Source organism: Aptenodytes patagonicus, chromosome 1, assembly GCF_965638725.1.
Source record: "Aptenodytes patagonicus chromosome 1, bAptPat1.pri.cur, whole genome shotgun sequence".
Classification (NCBI taxonomy): Eukaryota; Metazoa; Chordata; class Aves; order Sphenisciformes; family Spheniscidae; genus Aptenodytes; species Aptenodytes patagonicus.
Genome location: NC_134949.1, coordinates 61,614,822 through 61,635,811, shown reverse-complemented (window position 1 = coordinate 61,635,811; position 20,990 = coordinate 61,614,822). Strand labels below are relative to the sequence as shown.

General features: G+C 38.8%; 1 protein-coding gene across 1 annotated transcript in view; it reads left to right on the top strand.

Annotated features, from left to right (window-relative positions):
- Positions 1-20,990, top strand: part of RFX4 (regulatory factor X4) — a 99,489-nt gene that overhangs the window by 49,843 nt on the left and 28,656 nt on the right. Inside the window, exons 6-13 of the mRNA XM_076339142.1 lie at positions 1,858-2,071; positions 2,918-2,995; positions 4,819-4,982; positions 7,366-7,466; positions 9,253-9,311; positions 10,889-11,033; positions 14,366-14,460; positions 15,910-16,027. Of these exons, the coding sequence (XP_076195257.1) occupies positions 1,858-2,071; positions 2,918-2,995; positions 4,819-4,982; positions 7,366-7,466; positions 9,253-9,311; positions 10,889-11,033; positions 14,366-14,460; positions 15,910-16,027 (974 nt within the window). The remainder of the gene's footprint in view (positions 1-1,857; positions 2,072-2,917; positions 2,996-4,818; positions 4,983-7,365; positions 7,467-9,252; positions 9,312-10,888; positions 11,034-14,365; positions 14,461-15,909; positions 16,028-20,990) is intronic.

Sequence of the window (20,990 nt, the reverse complement as noted above, 5' to 3'; positions counted from 1 at the left end):
TTTCCCCAGCCCCAGACATACTGCATAGGATGTATGTGAGCTTTATGGCTCTTACGTGTGGTGCATGCACGACAGCTGCTAGAGACAAAACTGGGGACTTGAACTGCAAGCTGGAGTTGTTACCATTCAAGCTAAAAAGCCAGACTTCTACAGCTGGTGTTATAACCCCAGTGTTAGCACAAACTTGCTATTAGCTATCTGTAAGAGGTTAGGACTGACCTGGAGCCTGGTTTCTGGTGTGGAATATACATTTTGGCCTAAGCCCTGATGGGCAGATTTGGAGCAGATAGTGTGGCTTTCTAAGGTATTGAAGCTAGGAAATCCCATTCATACCACGTCAGCTTAATGTTTTAATAAATCTCACTTGGATTATTCAATATTGAGTTCAAGATAGCTTTTATGTTTAATGGACAACATGGAACGTCCTCAGTGGGCATGGCAAGGCAGCCACGTACTAGAAGTTTGCTACAACTCCCCAGGCCTCCACTCAGCCCATCTGTGCTGGTAGACAAGATTAGGGCTTCCAGCTCTTTGCCACCACTTTCTGCTGGAGATTATGACATGGACTGATCTGTGGGTGAATGACTGTGAGTGAAAAGGAAAAAAGTCACCTGAGTTAGTTTAAACTACCATCACTTAGATACTACTCTTTCACTAATTTAATTGATGACCTTTTTAAAACCAGCTGGTTTTGCCTAAAGCAAACTAGGGTCCATTCATGTGAACAGATCTGCTGTCAGCACTCTGAAATCAGTAACTGTCTGGGGAGTACAACAAACATCTGGAGATGGTAAATTCCCCTGCCACCATAGTTGGATCCAGAAGACAGTGTCTCATCGTGGTCTGATAGGCTTTTGATAGGCTGTAAGGAGATAACTGGAAGATCATTGAAAATTCCCTCTAGGAAAGTAGGGTGAATCAAAAGTATACAAGCAATACAATCTTTGCCTTTTGTAATCATTAAAAATCTAGCTGATGGGCTGGTGGTGCCTACAGCTGAGAAATTGAAATAGAAGTTAGCAAACTATAGAAGGAATAAGATTACCTTTGCTGCTTTGATGCAAGAGTTAGACTGGATAATCGGTGTTTCCATTAACACCTGTAATAAAGCTAAGCTGTAGCACAAACTTGTGCCATAAGGCCACTAATCCATTTTTATAGCACAGCCACACTGTGTAACTCCCACTGTGGTCTGCACAGACAGAGTTACAGTGTTGTGAAGCATCCCTTGCTGATCTAAGCCCAGTGCTGACACTGAGTTATCAAGCAAATAATTTTGAACTGTACATTTCCTACCGTTCATTGCTTTCCAGCACAAGCCTTTTTTGCCCCTCTCTTTTCATTGAAGTGTTTTCAATTTTTGAAACATTTCTGATCAACTCATTTGCAATAAAGACTCATGCTTTTCGGAGATCAAACCAGCCCTCAACAGTCTGAGAATCAGAGAACTGAAATAACAACAGAAGGGCCAGTCCAGAGGGTCTGTACCTCTGCTTATTGCTAAACTAAAGGAGCAGCTGCAGAGCAGAGCTCTGCCAACAAGTAGCTTTAGGATGCTTTTTTTTTTTTAAAGAAGAAAAAAAATGGAAGTCCATTATTTTCCTGCCCTGCAACAGTCAGCTTTATTAACTCTGAAGAGAGCTACTTTTACCAGAAGGAATGAAAATTGGAAGCCCGGTATATTACCGCAATGTTCTGCTACTGCATCAATGCTTGTTAATAATATATAGACTATTGCACAGTCTGTTTTGCTGTAGAAATCATTAGCATTATCAGTTTCTCTTACCGCTATATTTTTTTAATTTTTTTTAAATTTTAAACAATTTGCTTTATAAAATATACATCTCTATGTATCAGGTACCATTATTATGGAATTGCAGTGAAAGAAAACTCCCAGTATTATGATGTGATGTATTCTAAAAAAGGAGCAGCCTGGGTCAACGAAACAGGAAAAAAAGAAGTAACCAAACAGACAGTGGCGTATTCACCACGATCCAAACTGGGAACATTACTGCCAGAGTTTCCAAATGTCAAAGATCTAAATCTGCCAGCCAGTCTGCCAGAGGAGAAGGTAACACTTTGGAAGTCTTTTCTCGGCTTGTCTTGGGTTTTTTTTCCCTGCTCTGGAAGAAAGCTTTATCTAAAATATAAAGGCTTTAAATTAGAGTAAGTTTAATAATGCTTTGGTTTTATTTATGGGGGACTTAATTACTTCATATAATAGGAAGAAATATCTTCCCTTAAAATAGGCAGCTGACACTATCAGCTGTACAATATTTCTAAAGTCCGTGCACACTTTTTTTAAAAAATTTACATTACGTGCAGCAGGTGAGGCTTGAGGGTAACTGTTTTTAAATATGTTATAACTCTTTAATCTGTGAACACATTTGATGGCAAACTGAAAAACAGTTCTGGTGCTTTCTTGAGCAGAGAGGGACTTAGTGCATTTCTTATCCTTCTAGACTAGAAATTAAGAGAATCCTATTTGCCCATATGACAAAAGTGCTCTGACTGCTCTTGGCTGAGCTTGCTAGTTTTCTGATGCTATTCACATGTGTAGTATCAATGTAAAGTGGACAAAAGAATAGGGTTTTATAGTTCTTTATGTCCTAATTAGGGCCACATTCTCGTCTTTGATCTCACTGAGGCTTTTTGCTCCTCTTACATTTGAAGAATCCCCATTGACATAGAAAAATCCATGAATTCAAAGGGAGAATTTACTTTTAAGAAGAAAACTCATCTTAAAGCTAATCTGACCAATCTAACTAGACTCTAACCGATTTCATTATTTTTGCAATTGGGCATAGGTAAGATAAGAAAAAACTTACTTTTTTGTGCTCTATATTCTGATAGTTTTAAAAGCAGATTTCTTGAAGTAGAATGATCTTTTGTGTGTCTCACTCTCATTCTTTTTCAGGTTTCTACCTTTATTATGATGTATAGAACTCACTGTCAGAGGATACTAGACACTGTAATAAGAGCAAACTTTGATGAGGTATGGTTGGAAACTACAGCTGTAGTTTAATGATACATAAGGTATTAATGGATCTGAGAGCTTATTTTGAATGTAATATTACAAACTTACGGTTTTGTGGTGGCCGATTCTTTTCATGAATAATGAACAATAGCTATACTTGAGTACATAATATGTGGCCGATAGCATTAAATCTCACTTACAACACTGTGTGAGTTGGAGGAACGAAAGCAGTGGGAATGTTTTTCTCTCTCCATTCTCCAGCAAGGTTAAGGAGCAATATCCCCTTACAAGATGTTGGACAATCCAGTTCTTACAACTCAAGAAGTGTGTCCACCACCACTTTTCTAAGCTTTGAGTTGGAACTGAGCTCTGTTTGAAGGAATTCCTCTGAGTGTTCAGCACAAACCCAGGGCAGGTGCCACAGCCAAAATGGTGGGCTTTGCTGGTCTATTAACAATGGCACAGGGCAGTTGGGGGCCCACAGCCTCCCAGACATCCCAGAAAGCTGAAGCTGAAGTCCCAATTTGCTCTGTTGTAGTGCAGTGCAGCTAGGAACACACACACTGCTCAGCAGTTGATACAATCCATTAGAGATGGATAAGGTTTGTACCTGCTGCATATCTGACTGAATCTGAGGGTTTTCTGGCAGTGCATGCAGACAGCTCTATAATTAGAGATGAAAAATAAAACATTACTGGAATGCAAGCAGTTTTATATTAGGTGTGGTGAAAGCCTCTAGTCCAGGAAAACAAATCTGACTATAGAGATGCTGAGGGCCTGATTCAAATATGACATCCAGGTCCTGGAAAAAATCAAAGGAAACGGGTCTTTTGACTCTGCCTTCTGAACAATGGCAAGAAATTCCCTGCTTTTCTTCCTCTCACTGTTTAATTCTCACACTCTTCTGGTTTAAAGCTGAGGCTCTTTTAAGTCATTGTACCCAGTCTAGATGTTTCCATGTGAGAGAAATGTGATACATATTCAGGAAGTTTTGCTGGATGAGTCTCAGAATACTTTCTTAAGAGCAGGATGTTATATTTTGTTAGGGAATCTGTTTGTCAGGATCAATGGTGGGGAAGGGGCTGAGCAGCAACAATATATAAATGGCAAATATTCTTTACTGCACCTGGTGTGGTTACTTATTTCAGTACAGATTGTGTGCAAAAGGTTATCACTTACGAATGCTCGTGTTCTGACCCCTGTAGAACTGATCATATTATTCACTGAATAACACCTTTATTTCCTAAATGAAAATTTTCAGAGGTATATTTTGCTGTGTCTGAAATCGCCTCCCCATTTTCTTTTTTCTTTCTCCATTCTTTCTCCTCTTTCCTTCATAGTGGAGGAAAGAAGAAATCCAAAAGTGTAGTGTTTCTTTCCAAAATGAAGACAGAAAATGGTATATTGACCCCTGTAAGCCATGTGCTATCCTCCTCTCCCTCCCTACACCAAGCCCTAGATTGCATTCCTTTGTATACAGAGACAGAGAGCAAAGAGAGAGAAAAAGGCTTGACATGTGGAAGCCAAAGAGTTACACTCACCAGCCATTGATGGAAGGTAAAATACAGTGGTTCCCATGGGTCTCTCTACTGTAGTAACACAAAGACACCCTGTCACCAACTTGGAGTGTCTCCTCGACCTTTGGTTGATTATCCCATTGTGCGCTGCGTTACAGTATAAGCCTGTCTAGTTAAGGAATATGCCTTGCCTGTGTTGTACACCATCAGTCCAGCTCTGGGGCTGAAACAAATGTTATATAAGCAGGGTCATTTAAGGCAAGTGGTATTTGTAGCCCTTGATTATTTTCGCTTAAACCTTCCTGCTTCTTTTTGTGATTGCAGGTTCAAAGTTTTCTTCTGCACTTTTGGCAAGGGATGCCTCCTCATATGCTGCCTGTATTGGGTTCTTCAACTGTAGTGAATATAGTGGGAGTTTGTGATTCAATTCTGTACAAAGCAATTTCTGGAGTTTTGATGCCAACGGTGCTGCAAGCATTACCTGACAGGTCAGTATAGCTAGCAGCACTGACCAGTTTTAGCTCAGCTGTCTCTGTTATACGTCTTTTCTTCAAGAATGGCACCAGTTCTCAGAAAGCTGCTTGTTGCCACCCATTTCCTGAGTTTAAATCACAGTGTCAATTCAAAGAAGTTGAAGAGCTGACATGTTCCTGAAGAAATGTTCAGATTTTAACAAGACTTGTATTGTGAAAAAATTGTTATTTTTTGTGTGATAAAGGATACCACCTTCTTCTTGGCTTATTAACGTGAAGCTGATAGTCATGTCCCAACTTTCAGGTAATGTCAGAAATCTGCAGGCTGCAGAGTGCCACACTGTCTTCTGAAAATTTCAGATGCTTTTCTGCTAGTCTGGGATAACAGCATAACAGTATTCTGAATTACAGTGACAAGAGGAGCTGGCCTGGCTGCTCTGTTTGTAAATACTCACATGCATATTCAGACATTGCAACCTAAGCATTTGTCTCTGTTTACACTCTTGGAACCCAATTGTTATTCTGCTTGCCAGGAGTATAAAACATGAAGATCATACTTGTGAAGTCTTGGACAAGCTGGTTTAATTTAAATACTATCCTATGAAGAACAGATGCATGCTTATTTTAGGATTACTTTATTAATATTTACAACTATTTACCTCCTTTGTTTCAAAGCTAAATCCACTTTTCCATTCCATGTGGTAGATCTCAGCTGTTCTCTTCCTACCTGGAGCTCATCTGAGTCCAAGAAGTCTTGTTTATATAGGTAAAGCAGGACAGAGATCAGCAGTGCACAGCAAGAAGTGTGATCACTGAGTGCAGTCAACTTGTTTCCTGCTTTGAGATTTTCCTAATATGAACATCAGGAAACTCTCTTTTTCTAAATATATGTGTATACCTTTAGTATTATTTGACTGATGCTTTCCTGAGGTTGAGTAATTTGTTAAGAATATTGCTCTAGGAGTTTATTATTGGTGCTGTATATTTGGCCCTCAAGATTTTAAAGCGGCTCTAATTATGGCAAATGTTTTCAAGATGTTGTTCTGCTTTCCTATGCGCACTGTATGACTGCTAAAGTACAGGTAAAGTATTTTTTCCACAAGAAACCTGTTATAAGCATGGGCTTTCCTTGATAAGACATGTACGTTTTTACAGGCTTTGCCCCTCACCCCCCCCCAATCTATTTCATTGGAAGGATTAAACAGAACAGCAGTCCTTTTCTCAAGCTGCTTAGTTCTTTCATAGTAAATAAGGAGAGACTTGAGTGTGAATATAGACTTTTGTAATGCATATAAAGGGCCAGATTGTGGCTATTAAGCCATAGCCTGCACTGGAGGGGGTGAAGAAGGGTCTCATTGCAATGGAAGCTCCTGAAGGAAATCTTGCTGACTCAGCCAGAATCCTCTGAGGGACTTCCTGGGAATAAATGTTGTCTGTCCAGAAAAGCCACTTTTTAGTGGGTGCAGCAGCTGTCATTCATCCCCTGTCCTGTTAGGTGTCTGCGTGGAGAAGAACAGGCCTACGACCATGTTTATTTTACCAGCTCTGTTCTCAGTGCAGTGTTAGGAGTACAACCAGAAAAAGGTGCCTGGTTGAAAGAGGGAAAGTTCCTTGCATCTTTCCTCTCTCTCTCCTTTGTGTATCCTGAGAATTGCTACAAGCAGGGCAGCTCGGTCTGACAGAACCAACTGTTAGGTTCCCCTGCATGACACCCTGCAACTTTTCCTGGAAACTGTCATTTTATACTGAGCAATTCCAAGAAGAAGGGCAGAATGAGCTGCCTACCAAGTTTAGCAGGAAATGAAGGAGCCATCAGGAAAGGGTAGTAAGGGAGAAGAGAGAAATCTCACTTGTCTGGGAAAGCTCCTGTCCTGTGCAGAGCTAAGCAGGCAGGTCCTGTTCCACCCCCACTTCCCCCACCTGTGTGGGCTTGGCCTGGAAATTCCTCCCCACCATCATCACCCACTCACTGGCTCCAGCCTGCAGCAAAGTTGGTTGTTGCTTCACTTGCACATCCTGTGTACATCTGTATAAATGTGGGCACAGCTGAGCTGAAATCCAAAGCTTGAGTTATTGTCTTCTTTAAAGAGTTGTGATTTTATGTTTTTATGTTTATACAGAGTGGGAATGATTTTATTTCAAGCTAAGAATACTGTTCGTAAATATGAATGCAGTGCAGTACAGAGACTTTCACTCTTTGTGAGGTTTTGAACATGGTGATATGTTTTCCTACAAACATTTTCAGAAGTTTTTCTTCACACCTAAAAACCAAAATATGTCAGCAACTCTGCATAATAGTGAGTTGTAAAGAACTGACCCATAGTCTTCACACATTCACAGATTTTATAGTATAAAGCACAGAGTAAACATGTTCTGATGTAGTGATTTCTCTTTTCAGTTTGACGCAGGTGATCCGAAAGTTTGCAAAGCAATTGGATGAGTGGCTGAAAGTAGCTCTCCACGATTTACCAGAAAATCTACGAAATATCAAATTTGAATGTATGTATTGCCCAATCTCTCCTATTAACCTGGTGTTTATTGATTACAAATTAATTGGAAGTGAGACTAGTGTTCTTTTAGGAATTAAAACCTGTCAGCTTTATAAATCTTGCATTGACTTACAATCTCCACTTGTTCATGAGAACCAATTTCATTTAGTGAAATGAGGCACTGCTCAAAATGAGCAGAATTGCTTTTCCTTTCTTGTGGATTCTGATAAGAAATTAATTTTGTTGATAGTAAGCAAACATTAGGGATGATATTAGGCAAAGGAAATTATTAACAAACCTTTAGGCTAGCACAATTTGAATACAGCTTGAGGCCCTTACTCAAAAAAGTGCCAGAGTTAAAAATGAAGGAGATCAAATTACCCTGTCACCACAGGAAAGGGCACTAGTCCTTTTCAGACGTGCTTTGTAGATGCCTGCAGTGCACATCACCTATTGATAAAGCCTGCTTTATTTCACGGCTCTCAAGTCTTTGCCTTTCATGAGCACTAAATTCCACACCACAAAGTTAAAGGAAAAAAAAAAAACTAATTTAGGAGAAGGATTAACTATTTTGATCAGCATGGAAAATTAGGTGTATATTTTACTGAGAACAGTCAGGATGTAAGTTGGAACAACTAATTTTAGGGGGTTTTGCATTGTTTACTAATTTATTTTAGAAGTTACACAAAGTCAGAACTGAGAATATGCTTTATCACATCTTTGTCAGTTCAAAAATGTCAAGAATCTGCAACAGCAAAATCTTTTCTGATCTTATAGGGAGAGAGAGAGAGAGAGAGAGACAATACCCTTTGTAGTCATTCTTAATCTGTACTCTTTAACTGCCCTTATGTACAGTACAGAGGGAAAACCTACTCTGTGGCCACATCTAATGCCTGTTTGGATAGATCTGTAAGTCTTTGGTGATTTTAGTATAAGGAAAAGCTTGAGAGCATCCTAGCTTTTACATGACATTTTGTTGCTCCTGCAATTGTTTCCTCCTCATCAGAATTTATGATAGTGTACACAGCCAGTGGAGGTACTGACAGGAATAACTGCAAGCCTTGGTCAGGTTTGCAGTTCCTGAGTCTCAGATTTCAGACAAAAGATGTGCAATAAAACATTTTAAAATCCAAGTATAGGAACTATCTTAATACAAGGTCCATATTGCTTCGAAAGAGCTAAAATAGGAGCAGAGGACTGGCAAGTACCTTTGGGGCCATCTTTCTTACCCCATAGCATGTTAGTACATCACACAATCTCTTTCAGAAACTTTGATCAAATTCTACCTGAAACTGATTTTAGCTCCTACTAGTCCAGTCAGAAGACTCCTCCAAAACTTGTTTGCATTAAGACTTAGCAACCTTTTCTAATTTCCACACATAATGTAGCTATCATTATTTTATGCCCACTTGTTCTTGCACCAACATTTTTCTTTCTATTAAATAGTTCTTTCTGGTCTTCAGTTCCTTTGTGTATCAAGAGAAAATTTGCTATGCTGAACCAGTGAAGCTCTTCCATTGTCCTCTACATTTCTCTTGTCATCTCATTATTCACAGTATCTATAAATCAATGCTTGTAATATGCCTCTGTAAAACTGATTGAGCATCCAGATTTAAGGTTTTAGGTCAAGGTTTAAACTAAGTTAAAACTGGGCTATTTGAATGAACTTTATGTAGCCGCAATAGTATATAGGAAACTGGATATATTTTTTTTGTTCTTGTTTTAATTTAGTATTTTCAGAAATAATTTTCTTCATTTAGCACAGTATGTAAATATGTATCTCTTCTTTCCTGCAGTGTCCAGAAGATTCTCACAAATACTCCGGCGACAGACATCACTAAATCATCTCTGCCAAGTAAATATTTCAGTTACCCAAGTTTGGTGAATGACATTTTTACTGACTTTTGAAATAATTTTGTGAATTGGCAGGCTGGACTTTACCCAAAGAGGAAGAGATCACGTTAGCAGTTTGTCTCCAATATTTATTGTGACCATCTTTACAAAATCAAAAAGTAATCAGCAAAAAATGCTTTTCTAGACAACTGGCAACCCCTGATCATTAAATTCAGCAGGGAACTTTTATGAAACAAAATTTTTATTTGATTTGAAGAGATTGTTCATTTCCATGAAATAAATGAGAGGCATTCCTTTGATTTCAGAGTGGTTTGTATCAGGCCTATTGCAAAGCAAGAAAAATTTCTATATGCCTGACAAAAAATTCAAAGTCTGATTGTGTATTATAAATCAAATGCAAATTAGTAAAAAACAAAATGGTTAAACCACTGGGGTTTTAAATAGAAATATTCTTGCAACCATAGCAAGTTAATATAAAAACTACTCTGAAGTTTTTGTTTTTCACCAGTTAGTTTAGATCACAATTACCTATCAAAAATTCATGAGGCCAAATTCCGTGTAGTATGAAAAGGAGGAGGATGCATTGAATTCATTGATGTTTCACGCATATATTGGAGCAGACTGCTTGTTTTCCCTGTCACACCAAAAGCTCTGCTTTTGGAAGGTGTAGCCAACACCCCAGGTTAACCCTGTGAGTGGTGAAACTCACAGGAAGAAGATCTGGGGAAAAAAAAAACACTCCTGCAAGGACTTCTTTGTAGATTTCTTCCTCCATTATTTTAGTGGTGGAGGCAGAGATGCCAGTGCTACCTTTCCCCAAACACTGTGGATTATCACTGAACTTTGGAGGTCCATAGGGATTCAGAGGAAATCAAAATACAGAGACCACAACCTTCTATATCAGACCTGGGATCAAACAGTTTACTTGCATGAAGGACTCTTCAAATGCATCATTTCTTTGGGGAAGCTGATAACCTTAGTGTGGGTTATCATCTCTGCTTAACTTACAGAGATCTGTTATGTGACCATGACCTTGTGTCACTTCCTTTCCTCTCAGCCCATCCTCCCATTATCAACAGCAGACCCCTGTCTCAACCAGCCAAGAAGCAGATCTGATGCAGAGGCAAATGATCTTTAACCTTTTCATGTGGGTGAGGGAAGAATGAGAGTCTTCATAGTTTGGGAGAAGGGAGGTTGCAAACCTCAGTGGGGTTTGTTTGGTTTTGGCTTGTTTTTTCTTGTTGCTTTTTGGCTTTGAACTGAAGCTGGTCAAGAAAACTGACAGAGCTGTTTGTTAGAGATTGAGGAGTCTAGCAACAGCACCACCAGATTAGGATTGCTCATCGGGGTTTGTGGTGGATGCAAGCAAAATACCTGCAGTTGATTAAAGTAGGCAAAATGACTTGGGAGTTCTCTGTGGTTAGATGGCCCTGTAATGTCCATAAGACAAGCTGGTGAGTGGGGGTCCATGAGAAGAATCAACTTAGTGAGCCTAGCTAAGGAAGCATAAAAGGGGATAAAGCCTATTTTTTAACCTAATAAACCATGAACTAATGAATAGATTGGATTGGATTACAGGCATCAAGAACGGTGATCCACAGTGCAGACATCACATTTCAAATGCTGGAGGACTGGAGGAATGTGGATCTGAATAGTATTACCAAACAAACCCTCTATACTATGGAGGACTCACGGGAGGAACACAGAAAGCTCATCATACAATGTAAGAGCAAAACCCTCAAATAAAGCCAGGTGAACTTGGTTTCCTGCTGGAAACAAAGCTCGGCGAAAGTAACACTGTTTTTGCAGCCATTGGTTTGCTTGGAGGCTTAAGATAAGTATAGAGACGTTTATCAAAATGTAAGGCGAAGCCCTGTCAAGGTCTTATGTTTTGAGGCATAGATCTGGGCACTCTTCCATTAACAAGTTTCTTTCTAGTATCCAGAACAGCCAATGGCACAAAACTTGCACCCAAATTCAGGAGGATTTTTTTTTATGACCTTGAGCAAACAAAATCTATGAGATAATGACTGAATCTGATAAAGTCCAGTCTCTCTTGCTGTAGAATTGCAGGAGAGTTGTCTTTTGAATGGCTTTGACACCAAAGTGACTGTGTATTTGAGTCCCTTGTAAACTTTTATTTATAAAAATCTCCATTTTACACAGTGTTTTCATAAACAAGATAATTCGATGGGGTAAGCTTTTACCCTGAACTTTTATGAGTAAGTAGAAGTCCCATACCAAGCAAGGTCATTGGCTAATTTAGATTCTGCCTAGTATAGTGAAGGGCGCGAACTGAAAAGAGACTTTGGAGATGTTGGCAAATTGGTTTTAGAGTCAAAGATCTTTTGCAAATATACAATGACTTGCATTGTCCAGCAAGTGTGCATGGTTGTAAGCTTAGGTGTAATCCTAAGCACACTGAGTTTGTCTCTCTGAGGCACCAGAGGTGATCAGCTTTGTCTTTAGCATCATTCATAACCTCAGTTCCCTGTGAACCCACCTGTTGTATTGCCATCTCTCTCCTGAGGAGGACCAGTCATCTTTTATCCAGAACCAGCCTTAATGGGGAGCAACCTGGGCAACCACTTGTGGGAGCCCTGCAAGGGTAGGTTTGCTAGTGGGCTAACTTCCAGTGAGTGGCTGGGAAGAGGAGGGGTGACACCTTCACATGCACACTAGACCCTGCAAGGCTGACTTTGGCACTCGTCCCACGTGTTAAGAAGTCTTCTCCCCAGTTTAGGGATGGTCCTTGCATTCTCTGTTAGCTCTGTTTTCCAGTGAGAGGTGCTTGGTACTCTTTCCTCTCCTTCTTAACCCTTGATTCATTTCCTGACATGTCCTTCTTCCCTTTTGAGGAGATAGAAACTTGACATGGCAGCAGGGGAGGTAGCATATAGTGAGACTGGAGTCCAGAAGCTGGGTGCATCCTTCTGTCATCTGTTATGTTTTCAATATCTACCCAACATCCTCTCACTGTCCAAAAAAGAAAGAGTTCTCGAAGTTATAATCCTTAGTAGCAGCAACAGTTTTGGCTCTCATTCAGAAAATCCTTACTGCTTAGGAAAGCTTTTCGTTTATGTGCTAACTGTTTAAATACAAACTTAAGTGTAATCAAATCAAATGGAATTTTTCTGAATGCTAATGGATTTGAATACATGTTTTTCCATATTTAAGGCCCATATAGTCCAATAAGCAATTACCCAGAAACAGTAACCTAATATAAATGTTCATCATGAGATGGGATTCCACTGACATATGCAGATATGTGTAAAGATTATTCTAGAACTTAGATTTCCCGCTCCCCCCCCCCCCTCCCATCTTTGATGTTTATTCTACTTGGCCAAAGATCTTTTCAAAGATCACACTCTATATGACTCGTATGACATGGTATTAAGGCCTGCTTTCACATTCTTGGTATTAATAACCAAGAAAGTACAATTTCCAGCCACTGTAACTGAAACGAAAAATGTTTATAAGCCTATAAGCAAGCTTAGAGAAAAACAGAGAAAAATCACTGGGTATAAGAGAAGCCCTTTCCTGCTCTGCTATGGTAGCTGTCTCTGACACGGTTTCTTCTTTATTCCCACTTTCTCAGATCCTGTTGAGGTATTTTTAACAGTCACTAAAGGCTAAACAGTTACTTTTCTCAATTAGGTCATTGTACACAGTTGCATTGCTCCAGCAGCAAAGCAGGCAACTGATTTCTTTTTCCACTCTTGCTCCCCTCTTTGCACAGCATATGAATTACTTCATCTGTTGTATCAGGCAGTTTTTGTCCAGCCAAATGCTCAGGTAAGGAGACAACATTTAGATTTCTCTGTGATCCTGTTCTGAATAAAGAGAGGTTGCCTATTCAATGAAACAAGATAAGGGTGGCCCAAACATTATTATTTCCCTTATTCCTCAACTAATGTTTCTGACCATCCAGCCTTTGCAAGACTAAGTTAAACAAAGTTAAAGTCAGGTGTGAGGAAAATGCATTCCTGCTCATCTTGCTGATCCAACTTAGAGACCAGGGAGCTTGTTCTTTGCATTACTCTCGGATAGCCTCTCTGGCTCACTTCTCTAGCTACCATCTCTAAGCTTTGTCTCCTCCACCTCCCTCACTATCTTTCCTATGGTGGGAAATTCCTTCCTCCTGTTATTTATAATTAAGCATAAATGGAAATGCATAGCACACTGAGATCATCCTGTAACACAGCAGGTAGAAAGTATCTTTCTTCTTGACTTACTGGGCCTTTTATTTCAGCTGAATTGAAGAACAGTTTCTTAAGGTGTCAAAGTGCGTGATTCTTTGTGTTCCAGTCATTGATTCTCATTAAATAAACTACAGACTTGCAGTTTTAAGAGCTGCAGTCGAATGACTTGATTGTTTTTACTTTCTGTATTAAAATATGAATATGTGTATTTGGGAGAGTTTAGAAAGTATTCAGGTTGCTTTTGGAAACTCTTCTTGATAAATTCAGTATAGCATTTATACATGGTAGCAATTTGTTTTGAAGAAGCAGAAGTTTATGGAAATTCTTTGTGTGTGTGTCTGGCATTGCAAATAGATGATTTGCAGCAGTTAAATCATGTTTTTGCAACTAAAGCATTATACAGATGAGAGCCCTATCAACAACACTCATCCACTTGGTGCTTAGAAGATTCTTTATGCATTTCTAAATCAATTTCATGCATGACCCTTTTTCATCACCAGGGTCAAGGCCTAGCTTCGCACTCTTCGTAGAGAACACCATAAACGTTTCACTTCCGGGCACACCAGACAGCTGAAACTTAAATCAAAAAATTAATTTTAAACAATAGGTCCTGACTTGCTCACATTAAAATACCCCTTCCAATGACTCCATCACTTCCAGTAGAAACAAGATAAGAGATCAGGCAAACTTATTGGGTCAGCACCAAGAAAGATATGTTTTTTATAACTAAGCAATCTATTATAAAAACCATGGCAAATTTGTGATGTTATTGGCAGCTTTTTGTGATTTGTTTCTCTTTTGTTCAAAATGGAATCCAAGTACTGAGGTGGGCTATTTTTTCTTTGTCTGCCAGTATATCAGGAGTTTGATCACCTTCTGGAGGAGCAGTCCCCCATTGAGTCGTACATTGAGTGGCTGGATTCCATGGTGGACCGATGTGTTGTAAAGGTTGGTAAGCAGGAGTAAGGACCTGAGTCACTAATGTGCTTTATGAGCTCTATTTAGGTCATAGATTTTTAGCAAAAATAGAGGGAAAAAAAAAAAAAAGCCAGGCATTGGTAATAAGCAGGAGTAAAGCAGCAGCGGGTAAAATCTCACCAGTTTTCATGCTCAGTACAAGAACTGCTCACATTCAGGATTCTGCTTTATTCTGCTCTTGTCTAGTCTATCCCAAAAGATGATATTCAAGAATGGAACAGGGTTGAGGTTTCCAATCAAATCAATACTTCAGGGGTATGGAGAGATGAGTTCAGAGTCATTCTAACTACATAGTGCAAATAAAAAGCATAATCTAGTCTGGCTAGGATATTTAAGCTAGCTAATTCATTTATAGACATTCAAATGTAAGGATGAAAGTCTGCATTACCATTCAGTCAAGGACACATTTATGTTGCCTTTTGAGCTGATTTGGGATACCAAGAACTTGTATTTTATCTTATTTTACATGCGTGCAGAAACCTACTAACAAATCTTCAAAAAATATTTTCAGAAGTGATTAAGCATCACCATAATTTTATGTAGAGTATGAAACTATATGACTATTTTCACTTCTGTCACTAACTATACTTTGTATTAGGATGTTCTATTAGGATTTCAACCCTTCATTCCTGTTGTTAGAGCTAAGAAGTAAAAAAAAAATATAAAGAGTATGCTGCCTCTCTCTCTGATGCAAAAGATCCATACAGAAAACAACAGATACTTCCCCAGATTACTGGAAATGTATTTTTTTGGGGAACTTTTCTTTTAGGCAGTGGAATGCAATTTGAAATTCAGAACATAACTGTCAATTTTCATTAAGAACTTGACATGAATTTTATTAGCTGATTGGATGAACCTAATTCTTTAACTCACATACGGTTATAGTAAATAAATTTTTGAAGAGTTGATGCCTAAAGTGTGCTTTCTGGAAAGTATTTTTGCTAGTAAAATGACTATGTGAATTCACAAAAATAAAACCATGAAGGAACAAAAAAAAATTATATTCAGTAGTAAATTTTAATTGAAATATTAGTATAAATTGTCAGTGTAGATCAAGCATTCTTGATTATAAATTACTTCCTTGACTAGGAAGCAAGAATGAATATGTAAGTACTTAGGTTAAGATGAAGATCAGAGCAATTTTTTGGCAGTCCTTTCATCGTTCATAAAGGAAATTCAGCCTTGGTGTTGAATAATACTTTATGATTTCCTCTTTCTGAAGGTTGTATATAATTACAAGGTGGCTTTCTGTGTAAGGTTGTTGGGTTTTTTTTAAATTTTTAGTGTGTATTTTAATGTGAAGATAATGGTAAGTAGTTTTTCAGTATAAAAAAAGAAGACGGATATGTGCATTGTTCAGCTGTATTGGGCAGTAGAAATAAAAGTTTCTCCATGTCAGATATATCTGTTTTCTTGCAGGTAGCTGCCAAGAGACAAGGCTCTTTGAAGAAAGTAGCTCAGCAGTTCCTCTTGATGTGGTCCTGTTTTGGCACTCGAGTGATTCGGGACATGACTTTGCACAGTGCACCCAGCTTTGGTACTTTCATTTTGTTGTAGTAATTGCATGCCACAGTCAAAAAAATCTGTATCCTGGCTTGTAATGTACAGTTTAAGTGAAACCATAACCAGTTTTCACGTGTCCAGGGCTCTATTAAAAAAAGAGTTGGGGCTTCTGACATTTGGAAATAATGCTCAGACAGATGTCTGTCTTCAAGATCTAGCCAGGGGAGCTGAAAACATTACTGCTTCTTTCTGTTTGTTGTTAGCTAGTAGCTGGAGTTATCAGTCACAGGTCAGCTGGAGGCGTTGATTACAGGAGGATTCCCTAATGCACTTCAGTGCAAAGTGAGCCTAGTTACCCAAACCACTTTGACCATGTGTTACACTGAGAGAGATGACTTTGCACTGAAGTGGACGAAAAGCTCTCCAGTGAACCGCTTTGCCACCTCTGCTTTTAAAGGACGTAGCATTGTAAACTAGTCTTTGCAAAATGAGTGTGTTCGATATCCTGGACAGATTCTCTTCCATTCTATTAGAATTCAGTCAGGGTGGAAAAATAGACTTTTACTTTTTGAATGAAAAAGCGTGTTTCTTTTCTACAGTTTCAAAAGGGGCTTTGTCTTGAATCCTGGGATACAAACAGTTCAGATTAAAAACAGTTAAAAGCAGGAATGATTGAAAATGGACTGCTGTGTCATGAGTGTGAACATTCACAGTCACTTGGGACCAGATTTTGCATGAGGGATGTTTTTTATAAATGCACATTTGTCAGAATATGTTAGTAGAAGATTAATAATGAATTTATGAAGGCTTTGCATTGAACAACTGCAAGGTTTTCTGCCAGCTGAGCTTTGATGTCCTTTATGCTTTTAGAACCATTTAATAGCATAAATTCAGATACCACCAGAGATAGGCACAATATAATCTGTATTTATATTTTAATCTGAAACTACTTTCATTGGCTTCTCATTGTAAAGAGTTTTCCCAACAAGTATTACTGAGTCACCATTAGACATCAGGATAGTGAGCATCCCCAAGATAATCACAATTTCCACCTGCTAGCTTGTGTTTTCAGCACCAGTATCCTGGCCACATCTATTTTCCTCCTCCTCTAGGACTCATTCTCTCCTTGAGTCACTGCAGCTTTTCTTTTGTTGTGGGCATAAAAGTAGCTGATACTGCTTAACAGTATACTTTCCCCCAGTGTTCAAAAATCCCTTTGCACGAGTGTTGAATAAATGCTGAATTTTGTTTTCTAGCACTTTGTGTTGCTACACTTCTCTCTGCGCTCATAATCCCAACCTGTGAAACACACCGGGACCCAACAAATGAAAAAACATCCTGCATTAGTGCCCTGTTGAGGTTACACTGTTACAAGTCATGAAATGCTGACATTAAAGTATCCCTAAGGATACATTATTGCTACTGAGTTGCACATTACAATATTATTTCTATTCCTGTTCAGGATGTGTTTGTAACCTAATCAAGCACACTCTGTTTCAAAGCATCAGTCACCAAAACATCTTTAATCAAACAGGGATTCCCCAAACAGTTATTAGACCACCGGTTGTCTGGAAGGTCTGTAGAGTGATCCTCAGCTGTGATTTTTTACTTATTAACAGAAACATTTATGAACGTGCCATGTGGCGAGAATATGTGAAGATCGAGAATTATTCGTTGGTTTGAGTTTGGGACCTACTATAGTATAATAGATCAGATCTGCCAAAATAACTTACCTGTTATCTCTGTTATAAATTTGGGTCCTGAATTTCTTATTTTTGAGAACTTTAACTGCTCAGCTAAATTTGTAGGTTTTTGTCTTTTTTTTTTTTTGTCTTTTTAGCTCACTGAGAATATCTGCGTATACAAAATGCGTGATTCTCCTTCTCCCATGGACACACACTTTTGAACATGAATTTGATATGTTTATAGGTAACCATAGTCAGGGAAAGAATGTACTGGCCATAGCTGATGTGTTTTTCATGAGTGTGTGGTGTTATAATTAGAACTGGATCAATAACTGCTTTTCAATTTGGTAACCAAAGCAAGAGTTTAAAAAAAAAAAAAAAATTCATCATGCTCAGTGTGAAGCTGAGATAGTTTGGGATTTTAATCAATTCCAAAATCTTTCTTTATTTTTAAAAAAGGTAAAATCAAAGAGAATTCTTTTGCATCTGCCATATTTTGGTGCTTAGACCACAGTCGCCTGCCTCAGCAGTCTTGAATCAGTGTTAATCACTGTCAGAGCAAGATTTCTAGCCAAAAGGCTAGAGGATTTGTCCTGCGGGAGGGTTTTCTCATCTTTTCTGTTGAAACTGTTTCACTTTGTACAAACCACGTAACCATTTGTTGAGCTGCAGAGGTCTGCAGCCTGCTAGGTGGGTTCTCTCCTGGGAGGTGATGCGACAAGCGTTGGTTCAGTCCCTAGTCTAACCCTTATTTATACAGGGTGGAGTTTTCCCTGCTCAGGTGCAACTCCAGTGGAGGCAGGAGGAGATCTGAGCCTTCAGGTTTCCAAAGGGGAGAATGATACCCAAACCATATCCTCATGCTATCAGGCAGAAGCCTGGGCTATCCCTGCCTTGTTTCCCCCAAAATGTACCAAATGCTATTTAGCCACAGACACAAATTTGTAATAAGTTGTATTAACGACGCTACTCTTTCACTGCAAGGCCATTTGACACATTGTTCATGAATTAGAGTTGAGCAAGTTCCAAAAGAATAACCCCTGAATGTAAACAGCTCAGAACTAGGTGGCAGAAACTCTTCTGTGCTTAATTTAACACAGTTCCTTCTAGCTTTTTGGAATAATGTATGCATTTAAGCGAGTTCTATAAAGAGAAGCAAAGACTGATTTACTATTCTAAATTACATCTATACACCTTTGTTCTTAACTTAGATAAAAAGTTTTGTGTTTTTACTGCATTGGAAACTGTTTCAGTGGGCTGATTTTTAATGATTTTTTCCACTTCAAGCAATACATAGACTCAGATGCCCACAGTGTAATTTTTTTTTTTTAAAAAGTAAAATAATGTGTTATGGGATCTACTATATACAGGACAGTATATTCTTATCTTTGAAATATATGATACAGAAATCTGATTGGAGGAAGTTGGAATACCTGGCACCGGACTGGCTAGCACAGAGATTTGATTCTGCAAAGCTTCTAAGCATGGTGGCATGGGCAGGTTGAAACAACCCCTGGCAGGAAAAAAGCTCCTCCCTCTCTCGCTCACTCCCTCTCCCTCTCCCTTTTTGTCTCTGCCTGCCTGCCTCCCTCCCTCCTTCCTGTCTATGCATATCAAAGGCACAGTTGGTGGCAGTGTTTGGGTAATGCATCCAGTGTACAAAGTAACTAATTAGTAATAGAAGCTCCATTATTTTCTCCAGATCTGGAAATCTCACTGTTGTTTTGCTACTTACACATAATTGCTGTATCTGGTAATAGCTGCTGATACTTACTGTACATTAGTTGGGTAATCATTGCTATGATTTCTGTTAACTCCTGAAAATTAGAGCCAAATGCTATATAGTATTGTAACTACAGTCTCTTGCATGACTTCTTACCTCTTCCTAAAGAAGTGTATGGTTTGCCAGCCACAGTTGGATCTGTTTTAGTACTTAAAGATATACTTGAAAGAACCAAGTAGTTTCACGTGAAAAACAGTAGCGCTTGCAAACACAGAATAAATTATTGTACATCGTGCTGAATAGCTATTCACTGTGTAGCTGAAATGTGTGCCCTGATATTGGTTTCACTCTATAGCTTACATTTCATTTGACTCATTTAAAAATGTAAAAATATTGCATTCATTCAGTACCAACAACTTGTTTGTCTAGTGTCTTTCACGCAAATTCTGGGCTCAAAAACTCTATACAGAGTTTAAAAATACACAGTGGGAGAAATAATAGGAGAGGAAGAGAGAAATTCAAAAGAGTGACAAAGGCACTGGAGTGTTTTTAAATGCTGCATTCAGTATTGCCAACCCCAAGTCTTCAAAATAAAGCATTAGACCCCCCAAAAACAAATACATTTTTTAAAAATAGCGAATCTTGGTGTTTTGTCATTTGCTTGCTAGCATTTTAGTGTTTAGGGTTCACACTTCCAAACATTTTTATGAAACTAGAAGCAACTTCCCCTTTTTTTTTTTTTTTTTTTTTTTTTTTTTTTAAATTAAAGCTGAGCAAGGAGTTTGTTGGGAAACACTAAATATCCTGAGCTTTATACCACCACATGAAGTTTGCCAGCATTTAGGCCTGTTTTTCTTACCTTGGAAATACTTATCAGTAGTAACTGCACTAAAGTCAATAGAAACTTTCTACTGAAAAACTGTAGTAAGAAGAAGAGCGAGCATTTTGTGAAGATTCTTGATAATCTAGGTTTCCACTGGGGAGATCCTAGGTCAGTAACAAGGTGATCAGCCAGGTCTGCTGTCTTTACTGTACTGCTAACTTGAATAGGATTTTATTTAACAAGACTTTGAGCCCAAAAGATTTCTAAAAACAAACTCTCTGCAGTAGTCAAGTGAAGATCTCCACTATTTACCCTTGCAAGGCTGGGGAACATTTTGATTTGTATAGATACGTGAAACAAATAAAAACCTGAATGCTTCAGGTTCACCAACAGCCAAAGATTTCCTCCCCGTAGCAGAGGTGTTGCAATCACGTATGTCCTTTTTCTGTGTTGCCTGGCCCAAGAACACAAAGGCATATGTTCACCTCCCAGTGTGTGTGCTCTGCTCGTATCAGTGACGACAGAAGCCATGCAGGCGTGGAGTGAAAGAATGAAACACAAAGACCATCCGGGTCACAAAGAAAAAGAATGTGCTCAGACTCGCTTTGAAAGCTGAATTGCCAGCTAGAATTGTATAAGGATATAGGGTCTTTCAAACCGCTTCTTCTGCCCTTCAACAGTATGTTTGAGTAGAGAAGATGGAGTGGGGTAGTTATGCTTTATTGTGGTAAAAGCTAGTATCCCAAGATAAACCTAACCTTCCTGT